The sequence below is a fragment of the Mugil cephalus genome, chromosome 15 (genome assembly GCF_022458985.1).
Source record: "Mugil cephalus isolate CIBA_MC_2020 chromosome 15, CIBA_Mcephalus_1.1, whole genome shotgun sequence".
NCBI classification, from domain to species: Eukaryota; Metazoa; Chordata; class Actinopteri; order Mugiliformes; family Mugilidae; genus Mugil; species Mugil cephalus.
The window spans coordinates 9,162,362-9,184,509 of NC_061784.1; the positions used below are offsets into that span (position 1 = coordinate 9,162,362).

The 22,148-nt window shown below is 43.8% G+C and overlaps 1 protein-coding gene across 1 annotated transcript in view; it reads left to right on the forward strand.

Moving 5' to 3' along the window:
* Window positions 1-496: 496 nt before the first annotated feature.
* Window positions 497-22,148, forward strand: part of LOC125021688 (protein turtle homolog B-like) — a 109,094-nt gene continuing 87,442 nt past the window's right edge. The window contains exon 1 of the mRNA XM_047607829.1: window positions 497-967. Coding sequence (XP_047463785.1) covers window positions 904-967 — 64 coding nt within the window. The 5' untranslated portion in view covers window positions 497-903. The remainder of the gene's footprint in view (window positions 968-22,148) is intronic.

A 22,148-nucleotide genomic window follows, 5' to 3' on the forward strand; every position in this document is an offset into this window, starting at 1 on the left:
TACCATTGAGGTGAAAAAGGCAGTGTTTGCTTTCTATCTCACGGGGGTAAAACATAAGGCCTGTGGGCCAAAAGCAGTCTGCCATAGGGTCAAATCTGGCCATTTTACAGAAAATCACACGGAGATCATTAACTGCAATTCTTCCAATAAAAAAAACTGCTATTCCAAAGGTTCACATAGATTTAGTTAGAGTTGTGCACATAACACAACACTAAGACCTAGAAATAGGCTATACAGAAATTGCTCTTCTTTTTCTTAAGAAATGTTTGCTTTTCAGAGCACACTTGTACTTCTTTGCACGAAAAAAAGGGAAACATTTGACGTTGTCGGTATTTATAGGTTAATGCGCTGTTGTGTTACTGGTCCGTCCCCTTTGAGATAAAAAAAAACTTGGCCGTGTGTGTTGCCCCTGGAATAAAAAGAGTTTGACTCCCTTGGAAAGCTCTTAGAGTCGCATCATCGACCAGAGGGGTGTGAGACCTCCGAGTATCGCCGTGTTCCGGGAACGCACCACTCCGATGAGAAAAGATACAGGCCGGGTAGCCAATCAGGAGCCGCAGCCCTCCCACGCCGGCCAATGAGAGGAGCGCGGGGGCGGGGCCGCGGTTATCTAAAGGCTCGGGCTTGGTTTCACGGCGCCGTCTGCTCTCGTCCCATTGGCGCAGGTGAACCGTCTCAGGATGCGAGAGGAGAGCGGAGGAGAGGGGAAGAGAGAGGGGAAAGCGCCGATGGAAAAGTGTCCAGGGCTCGGTTAACAACAGAGAAAAAGGAAAAAGAAAAAAGAAAAAAAAAACAAGGATACCGGCCGGCTTCAGTTTGTCTCGGGGCACTCGGCGATGACAGACTCACCGAAAGGGGCACTTTGAGATATGATGAGGTTTATTTCTGGTCGGCAATAGTACTATGATTTGGTATGTGGCCACTTTGATAGCAAGTGTATTCAGCACCCGAGGAACGGCCGCTCAAGGTGAGTCGAAGTGCAGCATCTGCACCCGATCTTTGCTCAAGTTTGAACTTAACCCTGCCGCTTTACGAGGCGTCCCCGCGCCTGTCCTTTGGCCAACTTTCAATGTGTCGCCTGTATGTGCAAATTTTCACACTTTACGTCATGAAGTTCATGCGTGTGGTCGTCACCTGAGTGGAGCCCGATGATGATGGAAACACACCGGTTCACTGTTAAATGGAATCTACCGGTTTATAAAGCCTGCCTGTCTCCCACCACTGTAATGCAACACATAGACGCGTGCTTCTCAGTGATGAATGACCCTATGTTAGTTGTGACGTTTTTGGCTTCAGACTGTTTTGCAGTCTGTTCTGCTTGACGCCTTCCTCCCGTGTGAGACGTGTGAGTTTTTGCTGGAGGCTGCAGCGGCGTGGCTCCCCGAGCCGCGCACCGGCTCACCGGCGTTTGTCAAATGTGAAGGCAAATGTGATTAGTATGGTGCGCTGGTGTGGATGTCATTAAAACGCTATGAGTGGATTAACCTCTTCATGGGGAGCTGCTGGAACCGAGTCACCGCGGGCTCTGTCCGCTAGAGGGGGCGCTTTGTCATTGAGGGGATTTTTTTTTTTTTTTTTTTTAAACAGTTCTCAGTCTCCTTTCCTTTCACTCATGCTGTGATGCAACTTTGGTCAGGCGCATCCCGAGCCTAAAACTACTCCCCCACGAGGCTGGTGACAAATGCACAGACCTCGTGGGTGAGAGATACACCGATCAGTCATAACATTATGACCACCTTGTGAATACTGTGTAGGTTTCTCTTGGTCCTCCAGAACGGTTGTGACTCATCAGAGAATGAACATGGGTCTTCTGAGGGTGTCCTGTGGTGTCTGGTAACAGATCATGTTGGATTGAGGGGAGGGACCCCTGTGGATCAGGCTTGTTCCGGTGCATTCCACATACTTGATCAGTTTGGGATCTAGTGAATTTGGAGGCCAAGTCAACACCTTGTGCTGTTTTTTTAAATTTTCAAGGACTGTCATTGCTATGGGGTCTGGTTTACATGGGTGGTACATGTCTAAGTAACTGTAGTAACCCCAAGTAACCCTGCATAGCACTGCATTGTGACAAGATGGTCAATGCTTTCTGTTTCTCTTGTAAGTGGTTTTAATATTGTGGCTGATTGGTAAAAAAAAAACAAAAAAAAAAACAATAAAATCAAACAAATCACCTTGGCTGGGAGGAGGAAATGGACTCTTCCTATGAGAATTCAGTGTTATTGCCAAGCAGAGACGTCTAAAAACAAAAGTCACGTGGGTTTTAAAACTGTTGGTTCATATTCAGATGGAAAGTGGACTGTAATTTCTAAACTGAAATCGGGACGTTGTGTATTGGAATCGAATTGTTTCTGGAAATCAGTATCAGTACTCAGCCCCAATATCCAAACAGAATTTCCAAATCACAAAGGAATTCCATTGACTATCACATAAAAGTAGGAAGTAGCCAATTATTTATTTGAAGCGTTTACTTAACCATAATGTGTTGATTTGAATAGAACACGTCGACTCATCGCAAAGTTTACTGAAAAAGCCCAAGTGTAAGAAATGTCAAAAGTTCTCTTGAAAGACGATTGCTGTTTTGTTTTTTTCTATATATTTTTTAATCCAGTAGAGGGCAGTGATGCGGCCAGTTGCTCAAAACTCACAAAACCCTAAAAGAGCAAAGTAGCTGCATATTTTAGAAAGTTGTTAGAAAGTTGAAAACGTTTCCCTTTGCAGCTGAGTATTTGGACTTTTACAGTGAATTTATTTTTTTGTCGGTAGTGGTTGGAGTCTGGGAGTCGTCGCTAACGTGACATCACTGCTTTTGAGAGCAAACTAAAACGCTTCGGTTTCAGTTTACGTTACACCGTCCGTCTGCCTGTGTCTGCTTTGTGTAGTCTCTCGCAGACATTCATGCGTGCTAGGTTAGAATAATGATGTGAGGATGAACGGTGACCCTCTACAGGATAATGCAGATGCATTTCTACTTCCAATCAGCGGAAGCCTCTGAAATTAAATCATACTCAACAAATGTGTCCCAATTAAAACATCTTCCCTAATTACAGTCAATGAATCAGAACTTTAATTGTTTTCTAATTCGGTAAAAGCTTAAATATATGCTTAATATATTTGCATAGATTAATCAACTACTCAGAGCGGTATTACACTTTGTCTTAAAAAAATGTGGCCCCCCCTCTCCTTTCCCTGCCTCATCTTCAAGAGACGGGAGAAATGGAGGAAATTGGGACAGCGTCTGTGCCTCATCATCCCTGATTAGATGATGCGCTCGTGATGAAGGGACGCCTGACGATATCAACAAGCGCTCTGTCGCTGAGTGTTAGGTGTTTGACACAGAATCCAGCCGGTTTACATATATTTATTTTTGTTGGCACCCGTCCGTCTCGTGCGACCGGGTTCGTCTGGCTGCGCGGCTAACCGTTATGTAATGCCCCGTCTAAAGAGGATGCCGTTAAGCGTCGTCTGCCAAAAGAAGGAGACTTAGGGAGACGTTTTTAAGCGGCTTCCCCTCATCTCTCCGGCGGTTGGGACAGCAGGGGACTCGGCGGGAGGAGGAGCAACTGTGACCGGACTTGTGTTTTGCGAAGAGCGTCCCCTTCAGTCAGTCGGGTTGGTTCTTGTCCTCTGATGTGATGGAGATCTGCAGCATCCGGACACACACACACACACGCCGGCCTGCAGGAGCTACTCAAGACGGCATCCTCGCGGCAGAGTTGTGCTCTCTCAAGCTGGCAGCTGGCAAATGGCTCGACTCATGCCAGTGACAACCCTGGACCCGAGCCAGCGTGCCTCTCTTCCCGTCCCCTCCCCTCCCCTCGTTTTACCCTTTTCCAACTCCGCACCGCCTTCCTCTCACTTTTCTCGTCTGACTCAGGGCCTCGCCTCCCCCCTCCCCACTCCCCCTCCCGTCTTTCCTCCCCCTCCCCTCTCTGCTCCGGTCCATCCGTCGCGTCGTCCTCCTCCTCCTCCTCCTCCGTGCACTCGGATGAACTCGCTCCCCTCCGGGTTTCAAGTGGCCTCTCGCAGCATGGCCGGGTGTTTGAGGGAAGGGAACATGGTGGGTTGTGTTAATGGAGGCTCAGGGTGCGCACCACAGCGACCGTCTGCTTCCATTCACACACACACACACGCTCGCGCGCGCACACACTCTTGTTGCCCCTACCCACAGACACATGCAACATATGCACACATGTCAACATACAACCATCCCCTCTGGGAGCAGTGTGTCTTTAACTGGGATCTGAACATATGCCCATGAACAGGCTGTTTGCCCTGGACTAAGTTAGACTAATTATGAGTAAGCTGTGAGATAAATGCCACTCAGTTGCTGGATAAATACATATGCCACAACATGCCAACAGGGCTGGGTATTAGGGGGGTGGGTAGTGGTGCATGTGTGACTGGAGATTTTTTTAATTTTTTTATTTTTTTTTTGGAGTAGAGTGGATGGTAACAACGGAAGAACAAAAGGTTTTAGCGCTAAAAGCTTTTTACTGTAGGAATATTCACACCTAACCTGTTGGTGTTGTTTCAGTCAGACTCTGATGTGTTTGTGGGTGGTACGAAAGCTGAGAGTTGAACCAAAGCACCCCGCGTATGCTATTCACTGCTCAAAGGCACTAAAACAGACAAAAGACTTTACCTGGATAGTAGATCTGTGATGTTAAGGTTAGTCTACAGTTTGTGAATGGTTCAGGAAGCTATTAACCACGGTAACACCCATGCACACCAGCGGGTTAGAATGAGGATGTCACCCTGAAACCATAGACTGTATAAATATGAATGACGAAACAACCCCTCAAAAGTGAAGCCAAAGCCAGTAGAGCTCCCCCTGGTGACTGGCTGCAGTATAGAAGACAGTAGCAGATTAGGCAAACAAACCGCTTGTGTTGCTAGCATTTGTTGGCTGAAAAGCAGATAAAATGGCTAATGTTAGTCAGGCAGACACATATTATCGCTACCAAGCGACGTCATAAAGCGTACGTCATAGCCTACCGACCGATAAATAGGTGAACGACCCCACTCAGTGGCTGGAGGTGTCATATCGGACATTTACTCTCACCTCATTGAATCGCCTGGTAATGTGTGACATCTGTCATCAATTCATAATCATTCCCTAATCTTAAATTAAAGAATCACGACATAAATACAGCATGAAACTTAGCCAACATTAAAAAAACCGTAACATTACTCTGTGCTCTATCATTACCTGCTGTCATTTCAGTTCAGCATCAGCATTCACTACTTTGACTTTTTAACATGAATTTTGAAATTTTAACATTATAACTAACGACTCTGATGACGATGTGAAAATAGTGTCAGTTTGGCCAATGCAAGGAAGTGGTGCCACGTTCTCCATATTTATATACAGTCTATGGTTGTAATTCAAAGATTTTTGATTACATACATCTGTACATAAAGTCTAACCAGAACTTGCTGCGGTATTAAGAACTGAAAGGAGTGAAAGCATTTATTTGTGCCTGTCTTCCAACTTTTAGTTAAACAAGTGATAATAAGTAGTTACCTAAACAATTATGATATGAAAATGCAATTAATTCTGAAGGAGTATCGAAGGAAATTCTCAGATTTGAAGGTCGCCACAGTTATTTTTTCTGTATATTAACTTTTTTTTTAGACCAATCAATCAACAAGGAAAATAACAGACAGGTTAATCAATAATGGCAATAACCTTTCCTCTGCTAATAATTCTCATTTTTCATCATTATGGAGTTCTTTTTGAGTGAAATGAGATTAGAGTACTGGAACCCTGTACTTACAGAAAACTTTCCGTCGTGTGATTCGGTGATGCAGCCAGAGCATGTGTATTTTGGGATGCTCTGTGTACCTAAACGGAGACGGCACGGAGCGCTGCTGTCTAATTAATTCCTTCAAACTTTCCCGGTATCTCAGTTTTTTGATGATCCCTACAGAATGATCCCTTAATGAGCAGTCTAGCTGCAAGTGGGTGGCTGCTTGGCAGAAACAAAGCTGCTGACCAAGAAAAGGGAGACTCGTGTCTCATTGGCAGCGTGGATTTAAATCCTATGGGTGTTCAGCATTTTATCACTGGAGGACTTGTGTGTTTAGCGTGACTAAACGCACAACGTGCGATTCGCTTTTCCTTAGGACTTCTGGGATCCGGCCTTTTATTGATCTGACCACTGTTAATGACTTAATGGCTCAATATGTACATTACTAGAATCTCAGTCGTTCGCCATTTTTCTCTGGACGTTGAACCGGAGTCTTGTCCCAGTTATCAGCCTCCCTCCGTAAGTCTGTTTTAATGCTGTCGAGACTTCAAGGGGCAGATTTCCTTCCTGTACCGTGCGCGTTCTTTAAACTCCAGCCTCCGAGATCAGCGCGATAACTGTTTGTAGCGGGTGTAGGTGCAAAGGAGAAGGAAGATAGCCACATGAGCCCCGTGGCTCCAGATAAAACGATCTCTAAATCCAGCATTCAGCTTCCTGTATTGAGGTCACACATCCTGTTAAAATAAGTCCTATCTGAGCTTAAAGCCTCTTGAATGTTGAACTAGAAAAAAAGTTTGAAGTTGGCAGTTGTTAGTGTTTATTTTTAGCCTTAATTTTCCCGCTGTCAACCTCACGTCGTGCCAACACTAATAGGCAAGTTTTCTCACTAGTTCACAGGAGTGGAAGACCCACATGTGCCCTGCATCCTGTATTGATTTAAAGGATATTACAAAGTATTTCTGGTGGGTTTACAGATTCCCTTTTTCTACTTTGCTTGTACTTGGATTCTGGATGGATATGCACTAATCAGCCATAACATTATGACCACGGACAGGAGAAATAAATAACATTGGTCATATTGTGATGATGGGAAACTCGTGGATGCAATTTGGGAATAGCCTCTGCTTCGCCACTGCATTGGGACTGGGGTAACTGTACGTCGTTTAGGTTTACATAAAACTGACTCGTTCACTGCAGTCAGTCCAGCTGCCGGAAACAGCTGCTGCGGCTTGAACAGATATCCACTTTTTTTTAGGGAATCTGCCGCCATTTATTGCCACATGCATTTATGCTCAGAGCGAGAAGTGTTGCATTGTCACTTTAGGCGTCAGGTCACACCCTAATATGTTTTCTGACGGTATAGCACGTTGGATGCCTTTCGTCTTTATCTGCGTTATCCGTCACTATGTTTTTAGTCAGTTCAGTTCAAAAACATTCACATCCCTACTTACGTAACTTCATCATGGACGAAATATCCGTGTTTACATTGCTGATAAAGCCCAGCTCTATTGCCAAGCACGGGCGTGTGATGTTATCAAGTGGACTTTTCTGAGATGAACTCGGAGTGTTGGTTGTGCTTCCTGCAATGTGTTGGGGACATCTCCACGCACAGGGAAAGCTTCACTCCCACTGAGCTTAATGAAAAGTGGCACCCCTGTTGCTTGGGGCAAATGGCACACTCCATAAAAGTCACCAACCTTTAGATGTCAATCAGCCTGGTATTTGGACTGAAGGAGTAGTGACGGACGGCTGCTATTAAGCCCCCCCAGGCTTCCAGCAGCCTCCATTTTGGTTCAGTGAACTGGTGTGCTGAGGGTACTCTGCTGCACGGACTGACGGGAAAGACTGCTGCGAAGAGCTGCTTCGCGCACCGTTTTAGATTGTTGTTGATCCCTGTCAGCTATGTATAAATGAGCAGTCCACAGAACCGTGTTTTTTTTTTTTTTTTTACTAAGGACAGTCTGTTTCTATTTTGGTCCAGTCAGCACAGAATCGCACCTGACTCCTGTTTACAGCGTGACTATTAATGCTGTCATGTTTGGAGGCAGGCAGACTGTGAACAGCTTCCTACCACTGCTGTCTTTAGAACTGTTTATAGGGGGGATGCTTCAGTATTGATATGCTTGCAGTGGAGGGTCACAGATGTGATTTATTACTACGACTTAATGGTGGTGCACACTATTGCTGACTTGGATTCATTCTCAATAAGCTTGGAAATGTTTCTATATATATGTGATGTCATGTATCAGAATGTGCCTTTGCTGCATTTGTTTTGCAGTTGCATTTGTATTTGTGTACAAAATCAGTTGTCACGTAATTCAGTGTGGTGGAGGATGGACCCTCCTTATCTAGCGTCACCTTCCCGTGTAACTTCAATTATATATCACTCCTGAAACGAGCAAGGAGGCAGCAGAGAACAATGTTCAGGTTCACTTATCACGCGTGGTTCAGCATGGGCAAAGACACTGTCTCGCTGGATGCACTACTCGTCTCTGCTCACGTAAAGGCGACTGCTTTTCTTTTCTTTTCTTTTATTACTTTATTATGCTCTCTTCTAAGTCCCTCGCTGCTACTCCTCACATCTGTGAGCAACTAGAATAAACTGCGGTCGTTAAAGATAAGTGTCTGTGTGGCGTACGGATCACTGATGAAGTGTTGGACTCGCAGTGCACTGGTTATACTGTACCAGTGTCCTTTAGCTGACTCATCTCAAAGCCGCCCAGTTGGTAATTGCTGTAGCCCTTCTCCTGCGGTTAGGTTACGCGGAAAAGACACATCATCAAAACCTGTGTCCAGTTGTATTGACGTCTTGTGTCCCTGTGGAGTTAACACCTGGGAGCATTAAGGATTCTAATTTATTTGATTAGCGACGGAATAAAAGTCAATGTGAAGTAAGATTTCACTGTCAGTTTGAGTTTACATATTTAGTTAAGAAAATGTATGAAAAGCTAAACTCAGAAGCCTCATTATGTCTACATTAGAGACCCGAGGGCCGATGTTTGATTTTTTTTTTTCTGATATCGGTATTGGCCGATACGCGGGTGCGTTCTTTTTTTAAACGGCAAACAGCCCATACATTGCCCCTCCCCCACTAGCAGCTGGAGGTTTTGGAAGCCAACAGCAGCACTGAACCCTTTTCTTATGTAAATGTGTATTAAGTTCAGCAAAGATGATGATGCAACTCTACTTATGTTCTAATGTGTTATGTTAAAATATATTCAAAGAAATTACATAATGAGAATTTCTATTTATTTAAATGTGTTTTTGACAGTTTCAGGTAATAAAAATCTCAAAAAAGGATCAGTTTCAAACCTCAGTTTATAACTGATCATCATTATCCACTGAAGTGAACTAAACTAATATTGTCTTATCAACAGAAGTTGCACTTCCTCATGATTTCAACTAAAAATTCACACTCTATTCATATCAATTACTATTTTAAGTTGAGAGCTCTTCCGTTTTTTGATTAGTTTTTTCTTACATTTCTCATCTTGACTGCTAATTGCAAGTATTAAAGTTTACCTGAACTCCAGATTGAACTCACATCGTGTTTGTTCAGAAATTTATTTTAAAGCGTTTACTTTAACATATATTGACAAGATGTACACAGGTTGGTATTGGCATTTTAAAGAATGCCCTCACTTAATGCCGTTTAGGTCGTTTAGAGAGGAGAACATTAAAATTTGATCCACCAAAACCAGCCACTTGGAAAAGCATTCCTGGTAGGGAAACGGGCTCTAAATCCACCCATCCATTACGTTTATGGTGCCAGTATTTTTGTTTTATTCTTCTTTCAAAGGTATCACTGGTTTATAGTAATAGTTCTGTCTAATGGCAGCCCTTCTCCTCCCCCATTGCTTCTCTATACTCAAAGACATGAACATTGACCTCACAGACTCACGCGGATTTCAGTCGATGGGTTACTTTAAGTTTAATTTGTGAAAACCCATTGAATTGAGTTTAATATTGTGAACCTGTCAGGACCATTGGAGTTAGAGAGAAGAAAAAGGTTCACATCATGATTACTATAGCTACTACTACTACGTCTATTATCGAGGTCTTGTTTGTTGAAGTTGGACTACTGGAGGTTAAAATGTTTTTTGAAGTTTGTGTCAAGTACTTGTGTAGCTTCACATTAATTACACCTGACAGGGGACTCGTGATGTTCTACACGCTAGCGACGGCCAATTTGCTACATGGCTTGAGTCACCAAATGACACCAAAAGATGACCTGCGCTCGCTTCATGATCGACTGTCCTGGTGCGTTGTGACGCCGTAGTGAATCACTATTTGTGGATGCGGTTAGATGCAGGCACACCAGTGAATCAACCGCCGTCTTCACCACCTCTCGACACCTGACGGGAGAAGAGATGAAGAGAAAGACACCCCCAGCTTTCCATAAGACACTGAAGTTGCTGGAACGAAATACCTCTCTGTATATTTTGCGCCATTATTGGTAAAGCAGAAAAGCGACTCACAGTTTTTTTTTTCCTCTCCCAAAACCGTATGAACATACAGGATAAAGTGTTAAATGAAATTAATTGGCCTTTTCCAAAATAGATTAGAGGTGTTTAATCTATTTTAAACACCTCGCACTCCAACTTTCGGTTGGAGAGCGGTTCTTGATTAAGGAAGGTGAAATCGTTTTCTTTCTTCAGGCTTCAATAGCACATTGTTCACAGCTGCATGGGGCTTTCATGGATAGGCATATGGATGGGCAGATGCACACTGTAACACCCACTCCCCGATTGCCAAAATAGGCATTATTCCAGTCGCTGTTGTGAAAGATTGTGAAGAACGTAGTTCAGGAGCTTGAGATGTTTTCGTGAAGACTCTTGCCATACCTAACTTGATGCATTGCCCAATTTTCTCTCCATAATCCAGCAATATTGTAGCCGTTGAGCCATTCTGAGCAGGCCTGTGCTGTCTCACAAGCCCTGTCATATTCATCAGCCATGTGACTTTATTATTATGACACGGCAATAAACCTTTGCGCGTTGTTTATAGACAGCGATGATGCATTCTGCCTCCAGTTTGTGTCTGCAGTCAGATCAAACCCGCACGCTCAAAAGAAGCCTTTCCTCGTGTTGACGGTGCTTTCCCGATCTGTTTAAAGACCCGTGCGTCCACGGTACGGCGCCTCCTCGCTTCTCACCCGCCGCCTGTTGTTACAGGCGCGGACCCGGCAACGCTGGCTGTTAAACACAGAAAGCAATTAGATGGGTCAGTGGATAAGGTACGCTCATTTCACCGGACGGAGCACGGTTTTGGAGGCTGGCGGCTTATAGGACATTTCAAATGTGAAGTGTGTTTCCATTAAAATAAGCCAGATATCCGCGCTTGTTTGGAACGGAGCATTTCTGAACTACATGATTCACGCCCGTCCTATTTCCATTTGGTGGGTTTTTAGTGCAGCGGTGTGGTTTTTGGTAATGGCTTCCTGCTAACATGCATCTTGGTTGCACTGTTGAGTTCGGTGTACTTTCTCTGAGGACTATACTCCATTACGCCCACCCTTTTCCTCCCCTTCTCACTCCCCTCCCCTCCCCTCTCCTCTCCTCCCACCATCCTGAGCTGGCTGGCTTCCTCCCCGGTCTCATTTTACAGCCTGGCCTACTGATGCAGCACAGTCAGCTTCCTCCATGTCGACTTCTCCAGACCCATTAAACATTCATTGGATAGGGCCATAAGATACCCCCTCCATAGCCTCATCCATGCTACTCTGAATGCAGCCCCGGGTCTGAGATTTACATTAGAATTCGTACACTATGGTGATTTCCATAGGCATATGTGATCATAGGACTTGTTGAAAGAAGCGGTGGAACAAACGATAAACTGACTGATTACGCTGGTCTCCGGCCGTAATGGCGCAGGACTGCACATGATACACGATCCCCTCTCCGTTCTGTGGCAGCGGTGTTGGAGTGATGCCACTTGATGTGGATCCCTCAGATAAATCACTGTTGTGGTTAGCAGTAATTAGGACCAAGAGATTAAGAACAGCTAATTAATATTAGGATCGTCATTTTTCTCTACTGACATCGTAGGTAAAAACAAATCCAACCACCAGCTCCACAACATCACTACCTTCTTCTTCTCCGTCCTGATCTAAGGACAGGTTGAGGATGATGTTTGACCCTCACGCCGTGAGCAACCAACTGGACAGTAGTCAATGCTGATACGACTTTATATCTTTTCCACAGTATTATATATATAATACAGGAACACTTTGGTTCCCCACTGTATTCCCTGTTTTAAAAATGTGTTGAACAGTTCTAACAGTTGTAGTAGTTTCTGCTTCAGTCTCCTCAGATGTTTCTCTGCTTGATGCATGCCAATGATTCGACCCTCCTCAAACATCTCTTCAACAACCACAGGATGTGTCTTTCCACGTGGCTGTTTAAGAAATGAGAAGCTACTCATTGCATCTGTTGGGGTTAAGTAACTTGTTGCCAGCTGAAAGATAATTACCCATGCAGTAATTATCCAATACGAGGCTCGTACCTATTTGCTTAGTTAAATCCAGGTGGCGAATTTTATTTTTTTTTTTTGGCCAGACAGTGTGTGTGTGTATATATATCTACTATCTATCTACACCTCAGATCTGATAGATATTTCTCTGGGGTAAAATTAAAACCTTCAGCGCACGAAACACAAACCCTGCCCAGAATTCAATCAGTCCCGGTGAGAAGCTGTCTTAAATTGCTTTTTTCCCCGTCAGACGGCTGCTCCGTACGTGCAGCTGCGCTAGCCCGCGCGCCCGTGGCGGCATCCGTGACTCTCCGTCACCACTAAAGGGTGAGGCTGACAGATCGGCACGCTTGCCTCCGTGGATGGTTTCAAGGTGTCAAGTAACAACTTACTTCACGTAACGCTGACATGAACCGTTCTTAATCTTTCCGTCCCGAAGGTCAACGGTGAGAAACAATGCAGAATGCGAGGCACCGAGGAAGAGACTAAAAAATGTCACAGGGCAGCTAGCAAAGTGTGCGTGTAAAGAGGCAGTGTGTGGTTTTATTTGTGAGTAATGTAGGGGGATTACAGGGAGGAATCGGGAGAATTAGAGAGCGGCCGGAGCGGCGCTCTGGACACGAGGTAGGCAGCGCTGTCACGTCTAAACAAAGACACATCAGAGCATCTGCTATTGTATCTCCTCCACCACCAGGTAAAAAATTTGCTTACTGTGAAGATTACACTACATCATTTTGCAGACTCCTGCATTTGCCAGGCATCCTGTTTTATAACCTCGTCTGAGTTGTTTAGTGTTCCCTCCAGCTATAGCGGTTGCGCTTCTTCTTTCCGTCTTATCTCCCGTACAGTACCCGCGCATCCATTCATATTTCTCGTGTAAAAAATCGCAGGACCGGCCAAGGTTGAACCGAGACAGCACGAAGACTGAAAAAAGAGACGGCGGGCATCAAAAGAGATATTTCCGTATTGGCAGTTCCAATGCGTAGGACCTCCTGTGTCACGGTTTTAGCGGTGTCCCCTGTCGGCCGCGACCTGATGCCGTGACCTTGCCCGAGCAGCGAGAGCGGCGCGTTACTGCGCAGTAAGCGTTTTGCACACGTGTGAGAGCGGCTGCACTGGTAAGCGGCCCCGGGCTTTAAGATGGCAGGTGGCCTCTCAGGGTCTTTCTGTCAAATCTCGATTGTTTATTGATTGTGGTTGGCGAACACGTGTCGGGTCTGAGGAGACAGGTGGTGACTAATCGGACTGATAGCTCGTATAACTAGAGAGATTTATTTCAAAGCCCATGTGTTCCCTCTTGTTTCTGGCTCAATGTTCTGGGTTGTTTAAGTCTTTGAAGGCAACTGCTGTTACATTGTGGGCTCACAGTCAGAAATGACTGCTACATGCTGAGAAAAAAAAATGAAATTATTTTTTCTAGGCTACTGTATGAGGTGATGTATGAAATTTTAAAATAACATTATGACCACCTTCCTAATATTGTGTAGGTCTCCCTTGTGCCTCCAAAACTCCTCAGAGAATAGATCTCTGTGGATCAGGCTTGTTTCACTGCAGCTCTCAGGTACTTGATCACTTGGGGGATCTGGTGAATTTTGAGGCCAGGTTTTTCATGTTTTTTGAGTTGTGCCTTAATAATTTTTGTGTGTGTCTGAAAAATGTCGTCTTGCTGTATTTTTTGGTGCTTGAAACTTGAAGTTTCATCACGTACCAGCCGCTGCCGGTCGTAGACAACTTTGGTTTTACTGTGGCAATTACAGGAAAGGATTAGAGTGAGAATCATCAATAATGTGCACACTTCATATCATTTGAGATTAGTATCATCATTTTCAGTCTGGATAACATTATAGGTTAGACTGAACTGTGACTGAAATTACGTTAAGTTAAGTCCTTATTTAGGACGTTAATACCAATGCTAACAGCGAGCTAACGCAACATTAGTTTCGAGTTTCAGGGGTGTCCGAGCATCAGTTGGATCTACTACATTACCCTCCACCGCGGTTCTTACTTCTTGACAAAGATAGACCAGACTCCGTCCCCTCTGTGTCCTCCTTTGTTCAAATCGTCCATCCAGTGAGTGAGAGTGTAGGGGTTGGTGAGTGTAGTCAACTCTTTAAAATAACTCTCGCTGTGACACTTTTCATTAATAGCAGCTTCGGGCTCAGTATCTTGTCCCCTGGAAACTGACGCACACGTGAGGCATCAATCAAATCTACCACCTTGGCCTCAGTTTAACATTGGTTTCTGTCTTTGAAAACCAAGTTAACAGCATCTATGAGCAAAACGTAGTTGGTTTGTTGACGCATAGCTGGGCAGTTAGCATTTTCCTCAAACGTTACTCTAAGGTTTTGATGTGTTTACATTGGTTAGGAGTTTGTGTCTTGGTCCATGATCCAATGGAAGAATTATGTAAATAAATGTGATACACAAGTATGTAATGGAACAGTATGATTAGATATGTGTGTGTATTAAGTACATTTGTTTTATTCTGGATTACTATTGAGCTCAATTTTCCTCCGCTATGCTACTGACTTATCTAGATCAGTTTCTTACTTCTGAACTTTGTTCATAATAACAATTGTTATTTCTCTTGTAAAATATACTGTTTAGTGTATAATCTTTGTGTGAGTCTGTGATGAGGACTAACTGTCTGGTTGAGCTGACGTGGGTTGAGCTTGCTGCATTAAAGATAGAACCCGTGTGTCATGTATGTCCTGCAGGTGCTGCAGAAAGCCTGCTCTAATGATTTTTTTTTTTCTAAAAAAAGAAGTGAGGTATCAGCAAAAAGCTTAGTGCACAAAGTACATCAGACCTGCTCCATGTCTGACCTTTAACTGCAGTCCAACACTGAGGGATTTGCTTGCATCGGAGATTGCACATTATCATTGGAAGACGTAGCAGGGAAGGAATGCTAATGAAGAAGAAAATGCTTAGACGCACTGAACTATCAGCGAAGTTATGTACGAGCTGAGTTCGGTTGATCTGTATTCACCTCTGCGAGCAGCCTTCTGATCAAAGCTGACATGGAGCCTTAAAGTGATCTTCCAGAAGCAGTCAAAAAGAACAGCAAGCGCTTCGGACCAGCTGCCTTCGAGTTAGGAGTTATGTTATGGTAATGGAGGGATGGTACGGGGATGATGCAAGAATGCTGATGCTCGGTTGTTGTGTTGTCATCACCTGCCTGTCATTGATGTTTGAGGCCTGTAGTTGCTGACCTGCTGTGAGAGTAGAAAACACACTGCAGGAATCCATGACACATTTCGCAGCCAGCCATAATAGCCAGCTCTGTTTTTTTTTTTTTGTTTTTTTATCTCCACCAAACCAGTTTATCAAAGGAATTTTGTAATTTAGTACACAATTCAATTGTTGTGTCCCCCTGCCAGGTTTAGATTAAATGACACACTGCAGTCTGCATCAGGAAGAGTTTTCAGGGGATTTACAAAGCAGGATTAGAAAATTTGTCGGAAAATGTCCCGTTGAGGTTTACATTTTCAGATTTCCACGTAACCAATGTCCCAGCTTTGAATTACTGATCCTACGTAGCTGATATCATGAAGCTCATTGTTAAAACATAAAACATGAATTTAATCTAATACTGTTCATGATAATAACAGTATAAAAGAGTATGTAGGAGACTTTTTAAAGATGGAGTCGTTCTCATATGACAGCCATCCCTTCAGTGCACGCATTGACATGGCAACAAGCCTGACAACTCACAGCTCTCCCTCTACTGTACAAGAGTAGCCTCCAAGAGGTTTTCAACTGTTGCAGGTGTCTCTATCATGGCCTAATGTTAATGGGTGCCCCATTAACCCCTTTAATCATAACCCTCAACTTGAGTTGATCCTGTTTGCATCGGGCGCATTTAGAGCCACTCTTCTTCTTTTTCTTCTTCTAATGAATTTCCCTCCAGCTCACCCCGCCCCCTTTAGCATCTCTAACAAAAGTAGCATTTTGTTTCATGACAAACTTTCATGAATAAGTGATGCTAAAATTCAAAGTGTGAGTGTCAAAGGAGAAACGAAGCCGAACACCACCTTCCATCTTTCAGCGCGGTTAGCGACTGCAGTGAGGGATCGAGAGGAGGCTCCGTGAGCGTGGCTCTTCGCTTTTTCGCTTTTTCTGCCGCAACAGTTACTCCAGAGCTCATGATTACACATCCATTACTTTCAGATGGTTCGGGCAGAAAGGAATAAATCCGAGAGAGGCAGGGAAGGAAGTGGCGGGCTTGTTGCCTTTATTAGCAACAAATGGTGTCACTTCAGTCACGTTCTCGTGAAGGGATGTTTCTGCAGCAGAGCCGTTCAACCCGGGGAGTTTTCACATGGCGCCTGATTGTTGTTTACATTACCCTCTCAGCTAACGCGGCGACCGAGCGTGACAGCCTCTAACCGGTTACAAACTCTGCAGCCCGGTGCTTTCTCTACGTTTTCTGGTGACATCAGTCCCGTGACACTGAACAACCCTCTCCTCCTCACCACATTCATAATAATTAATTGTATAATTTTACAGCATCCATAAACTTGAACTGATATGAAGCAGTTTCCCTGCAGAGATTATTAGAGCTTTCCACATTCAGCTTAATGCAGCTAGAGTCTATTTATTAGGGTGTTTTTGTCACTGGCTCCTTGCCTACTAAAAGCTAATATACCGTAGTTTGCCATAGTGATGCACACTTGAAAGTGAGTTTTTTTTTTAGCGGACTAACTGGGATATAAGCAGGTGCACGTACTTTCCTCTGACTTTAGCAGCAAAGACTACCTTGAAGATCTGCCTGTAATTTCCAAAAAGTAAAAGTTGCCAGACATGAAAGACTCATCCATAGTAGAGCGAATGTGAAAGCATGTTATATCGGTGACACAGGAGTGGAGTGCACAGAGCAGGAGGGCTTGACACCCGCATATATACTGCATCCAGGTATAATATATGTAGTGACACGTAGACTGCAGTTAGAGCATGTCTGCAGTCATACAAGTAAACGTTCACATTAATTGGAGATGATTGGATCATCACGATTAGCAGCCTTTAAAATGTGACTTTCCGTCAGACATTCATCATTTCAGTTTGAGTTTTTTTATTTGACCAAAACAGATGTGTGTGTGTGTGTGTGTGTGTGTGTGTGTGTGTGTGTGTGTGTGTGTGAGAGAGAGAAAATATCCATTTTGGCCTCAGTAGTAGGCTGATGGGAGCGAGCTGCACTGTTAGCTTCTCTTCTGCTAATACTGCAGAGTGCTTCTGGGATTTCACATGGGGACTGAGTAGGCTCTTGGTCAATTTGCGGGGAACATTGAGCGTGTAATATGCGACCTCATGATTGGCTCAGCAGCGATAGGGGCGGGGCCTGTGTATAGGAAGCTTAGATTGACAGGTCTGGTGTGCCGCTCTTTGAAAGATAACGTCTTCTGCCTCCATTCATCCCTTTATTAAAATATGTTGGATTCATGTTAATGTGTATTTAAAGAAATTTAATTTGTGGGGGAAAATTTGAATGTTTATAAGTGCTTTCACATCATCCCGCTTGTGTATATCTCTCTGACAAGTAAGGGTAGTGAAAACAGTTACTTTGGTTGTTGCAGCCTTATGATTTATGTGTGCATGCGTATTCTGATACTGATCAAACACCATTAGAAAGTCTTATCTTCATAAATCATAAACGAGAAAGGTCAAAAATGTATTCAAAGCCCATTACGGGACGACAATAGTCAGGTGGAACAAGATTATACAGTTATGTATGAAAATGGCCTGCTTGCTCACGCACAGATAGGACCCTGACAACTTTAATTACATGATTACAGGATGTCAGCAGCTTTTCCTGATAATTATTCCCTTTATTTTTTTTTGTAAAACGGACAGATGCTAGATGTTTGTGTGCGACAATAGAAGTTGTAGTAACGGTGGCTTTTATCACTAACAGTGTATAGTGTGACAGTGTGGTGTGATTGTATTTATCAGAGATAATCTACATATTGTTGTGGACTGACTGAAAACCGACCAGTCAGTTCCTGCACCTTTGCCCCCGAGGTGCATGTCTTTCCCAAGGTCGCCATCGTCTCATCTCAGATCACATACATGCTTTAATAATGTGTATCAGTAGACGAACATGGATATATATATATATAAAAAGAGCTCAACTACAAATGATGTGACTGTCAAAGATTTGGGGAAGATGCTAAACCCCACACTGCTGCAGGTTTTTGGTCAGTTCATTGTAGCTCTGTTAGTCTGTGGCCATGTGTGTGCATGTGTTCATCCCTACTAGCTCTGCTGTGTGTTTCCGTGAAGGTTGGGCAGCCTTTCACTTCCGACTGTTCCAGTGCTGACTCTGTTTGTGTTCTCTGTGACCTGCTGGAGCCAGGCCAGCATTATCGTAAGGTTAATATAACATTAGCTACCTAGCTCACCCAGCTTCCATGGGAGAAATACAGGCAGGTGGTTTTATCTCGGCGGACAAACGTTGAGTGACTGCTGCTCTAGTTAATCTTATCCTAGTGTTTCGTAAGAAAGGACAAAATGACTCAATAAGTCTCTTTGGTGCGTCTGTGCGGCAGGAATGCTGTATCTTTTCATAGCAAGGAGTGCACCCTTAGGACAATTTGCAGCATATAAAGACTTTGCAGGCTGCACTACACATGTGTGGAGATGGTGCCCTACCTCCCCAATCAAAATGCAGACTCACTACACTTTTGGCATTTTTTTCATCTGCATGTGTGCAAATGTTTATCTTCATTTGCTTCCTGAGTCATGGATGCTGAGCAGTATTAGTATTAGTCACTCTGGCTAAGAGCTTCTGCTAGAAGCTGCACATGTGAATGTCATTTTTATACCTAGGTTCTAAAGTATGGTGCGCCGCAATCACACATAGTTTTGCACAGAGAATAATTGGACTGATGGAATGTGAAACGGCCATTTTACCAGTTTCTTTAGAGGGAAACCAGTCAACATGCAACCAGTGTTGAAAAAATGCAAAATGTCTGTGGACACCGTCCCTGACAAGAGTTCATCGCTGCATGGTCAGCCCATAATGTGCAGCATTTTCTCCGATTAGTTTCCCCTCGCATAATACGCCACGCTCCTCTTGGACGTGCTCCAGCACTTCCTTTCTGGGGCAGCAGAGTTTGATTAAGCACCTTCCGAAGTGTACCGAGCGTACCGGAGTTTGGCTGGGCGCGAACATGGCAGGTGTCAAATCACCTTCCAAGTTGTGCAAGACAATGCGTAGTCTTCATCTGCGCAGCAGCTAGAAAGCCACTGAAGGCTCGACGCATTGTCACCAGCGTTTTTAGTTCAGCGCACACTGTGCCACAAATTTAAAAACCTAACGGAATGAAGGCTTAATCATTGAATACTCAGAGTCAAAAGCTCAGATTTGCCCTGACATTCCTGAAGTTGAGTTTCCATTGATCCCCCTTAGCCATCTGACCTTAATTCTAGCCTGTCAGCAGGAGGTAAGAGGTTCTTAACACATCTGTCCTCCTCACAGACACTTCACGGCAAAGTCTAAGGCTGATCAAACTTTGCATTAAGATCCGATCTGGGCTATCTGATCGCGAGTGGCCAACTTTAGGTACGTCTGCCATTAGCATGCATCTCCAGACCAGATCTCAGGTGTGTTCTATATGCAAATAAACGCTGACATCATCTGGGGCTCAGTATAATATTATAACAGCTACTGTTTCTAATGGATCCCTATTATGTGACTTATGTAACAGAAACACACTCATTTACTCAATTAAATCTAAACCTAAACTTACTTTACTGAGTCTTTAATGTGATTCGGGACACGTTGGGTTTGCACTAGGACTGGGCCATACTGGGAATTTTGGTATCGATCCAAGTAAATACAGTGCTAGTATTGCTGGTACTGATACAGATAGTTTTTACTTGAAATGTCATGATCATTGCCTTTAGTTCATTGATTATGATTATGATAAAACACAGGACAAATATTTTTGCTAATTACCATAATTTAGCACAATTAAATAATTAAACAATTCCCCCTTTTACTACAAACAGTCATTAGTGCAAAACAAGAAATAAGAAAAAAAAAGGAAGAAGGAGCGATGTAACAAAAATATAACAATGTAAACAAAAGCAACAATGTACTAATAAAAATAAAAATTGTTCAGAGCGGAAAAAAAGCGGCTCATTCATTTTCCACCAGAGAAGTGCGTTTGCACCCTGTGTAATTGTCTTCTCTTCCACGTACCGACGCATTTCATTAGCGGTTCCAGTTGTGCGATGCTGCTGTGATGCTAGGATTTGAGGGTCAAACTCTGTCCATATCCCACCTTTTCATACAGGTGGGGGTGGAGAAGCTGTGCTCGCATGAAACAAAAGTAATGTCCTCATCGATACGATAATAGCCACAGTATCGATACTGCCGATATTTAGATCGATACGCCAAGCCCCTGTTCGCTAGTTCACCATCAAATGAATGTAGACGCACATGAACCAGACCACCACCAGATGTGATCGTGTGCATCTTGGGGGGGTTCACACTCATCTTTTACATGATCATAGTGCCCAGATCAGATCTTAATGCAATGTCTGAACAGGCAGTACGACTCCCACAGTAGGTACCAACATGCAACAGGTTCAAAAGTTGAAGTAACACTATTCTTGTAGACACGCCTTTTAAATTAGTTTTTTTTTTTAGTATTGTTTCTTGGACCTTGACCCTAACATAACCCTAGAATATGAGAACAGTAAGTCTTTTATTTCCAAATATGTTTTAATTTACATTACTTAACCTCTACATTCATAAAGTGCCTGTGGTTTTCAAAAAAAAGCACTTGCAGTCCACCATGACTCACCAGAACTTTATCATCGAGGTAAAACAGAACAGTCAAATGCACCATTTTATAAATAATTACATTATATCTATGTTATCTTGTGTGCCTGCAAGACGCTAACCAATTATGCACTCACTTTGTCACTAACCCACATTGTTATGAACCCTTGTCTCTTGACTGTGGACCACGTGTTACTACGACAACCGCTCCTTCAACAGCTTCGGTTAGATATATTCATTAGGAAGGATTTCAGTCGAACCTTCCATCTGAACATCGCTCACGGGGACCCACAGTCATCAAAAAGGGCAAAGAAGCTTTTCAGATACGGCCCTTTAAGTTTTTCACTTCTCGTCTGAACCATCCGCTTTGTCTGTATTCCCTGCAGCCGCGAAGAGTGTCACAGGTAATGCATTTCAATTCTAGGACAGCTCTGGCGGTTGAAGGGAAGCGTGCAGAGGAGGCTGCAGGGTAACCTGGAGGGCAAAGGGCCAAGGAGACGTCACAAACAAAAAAAACAAAAAAAAAAAAAAAAATGCTGTCAGGAGCAATATTTGTGAGGCAGAACTGCTTGCAAAGGTGCTGTGTAGGTGAAGGTGAATCATCAGTGCACATAAAGAAGGAGACGTTGTCAGGGTGTTTAAATTTTGGGGCTTGAGGTTGAGAGATCCTACCCGCTGACAGAAAACACTTCAATCAGAATTCTATTCAGGAATCTGCCACAATACACTTGATAGACGTCAGCACTTGGAAAAATGGGTCATAAAAAAGGACAAGTTTAAGGGACGTTCTGTTACCAGCAGCATCGCGGCAGAACCAGCTGTTAAAAGGTTGTTTTCCGACTGGAGTCGGGCAGAGGCTATTCGGCTTTAGTAGTTGTGCGTGGACAATAAAATGTATTCAGGGTTTAATGTCTGTCAGGGTCAAAGCTGTGTCTTTCGCTCTGCTGCAGTGTGCATATAAAGTCTCTTTCTGCTCTACTCTACATGTGGTGCAGGAGGGATCAGATGCTGCTGCACCCTGGAAAGATCTCCTTTGAATTCCAAATGATGAGGGATGCTTGCGGAGTAGGAGACCCGGAATTAGGTCAAGTCTCCCACCCTATGGTGTAGCATTAGCGTTTTAAGTCACCCTGATGTAT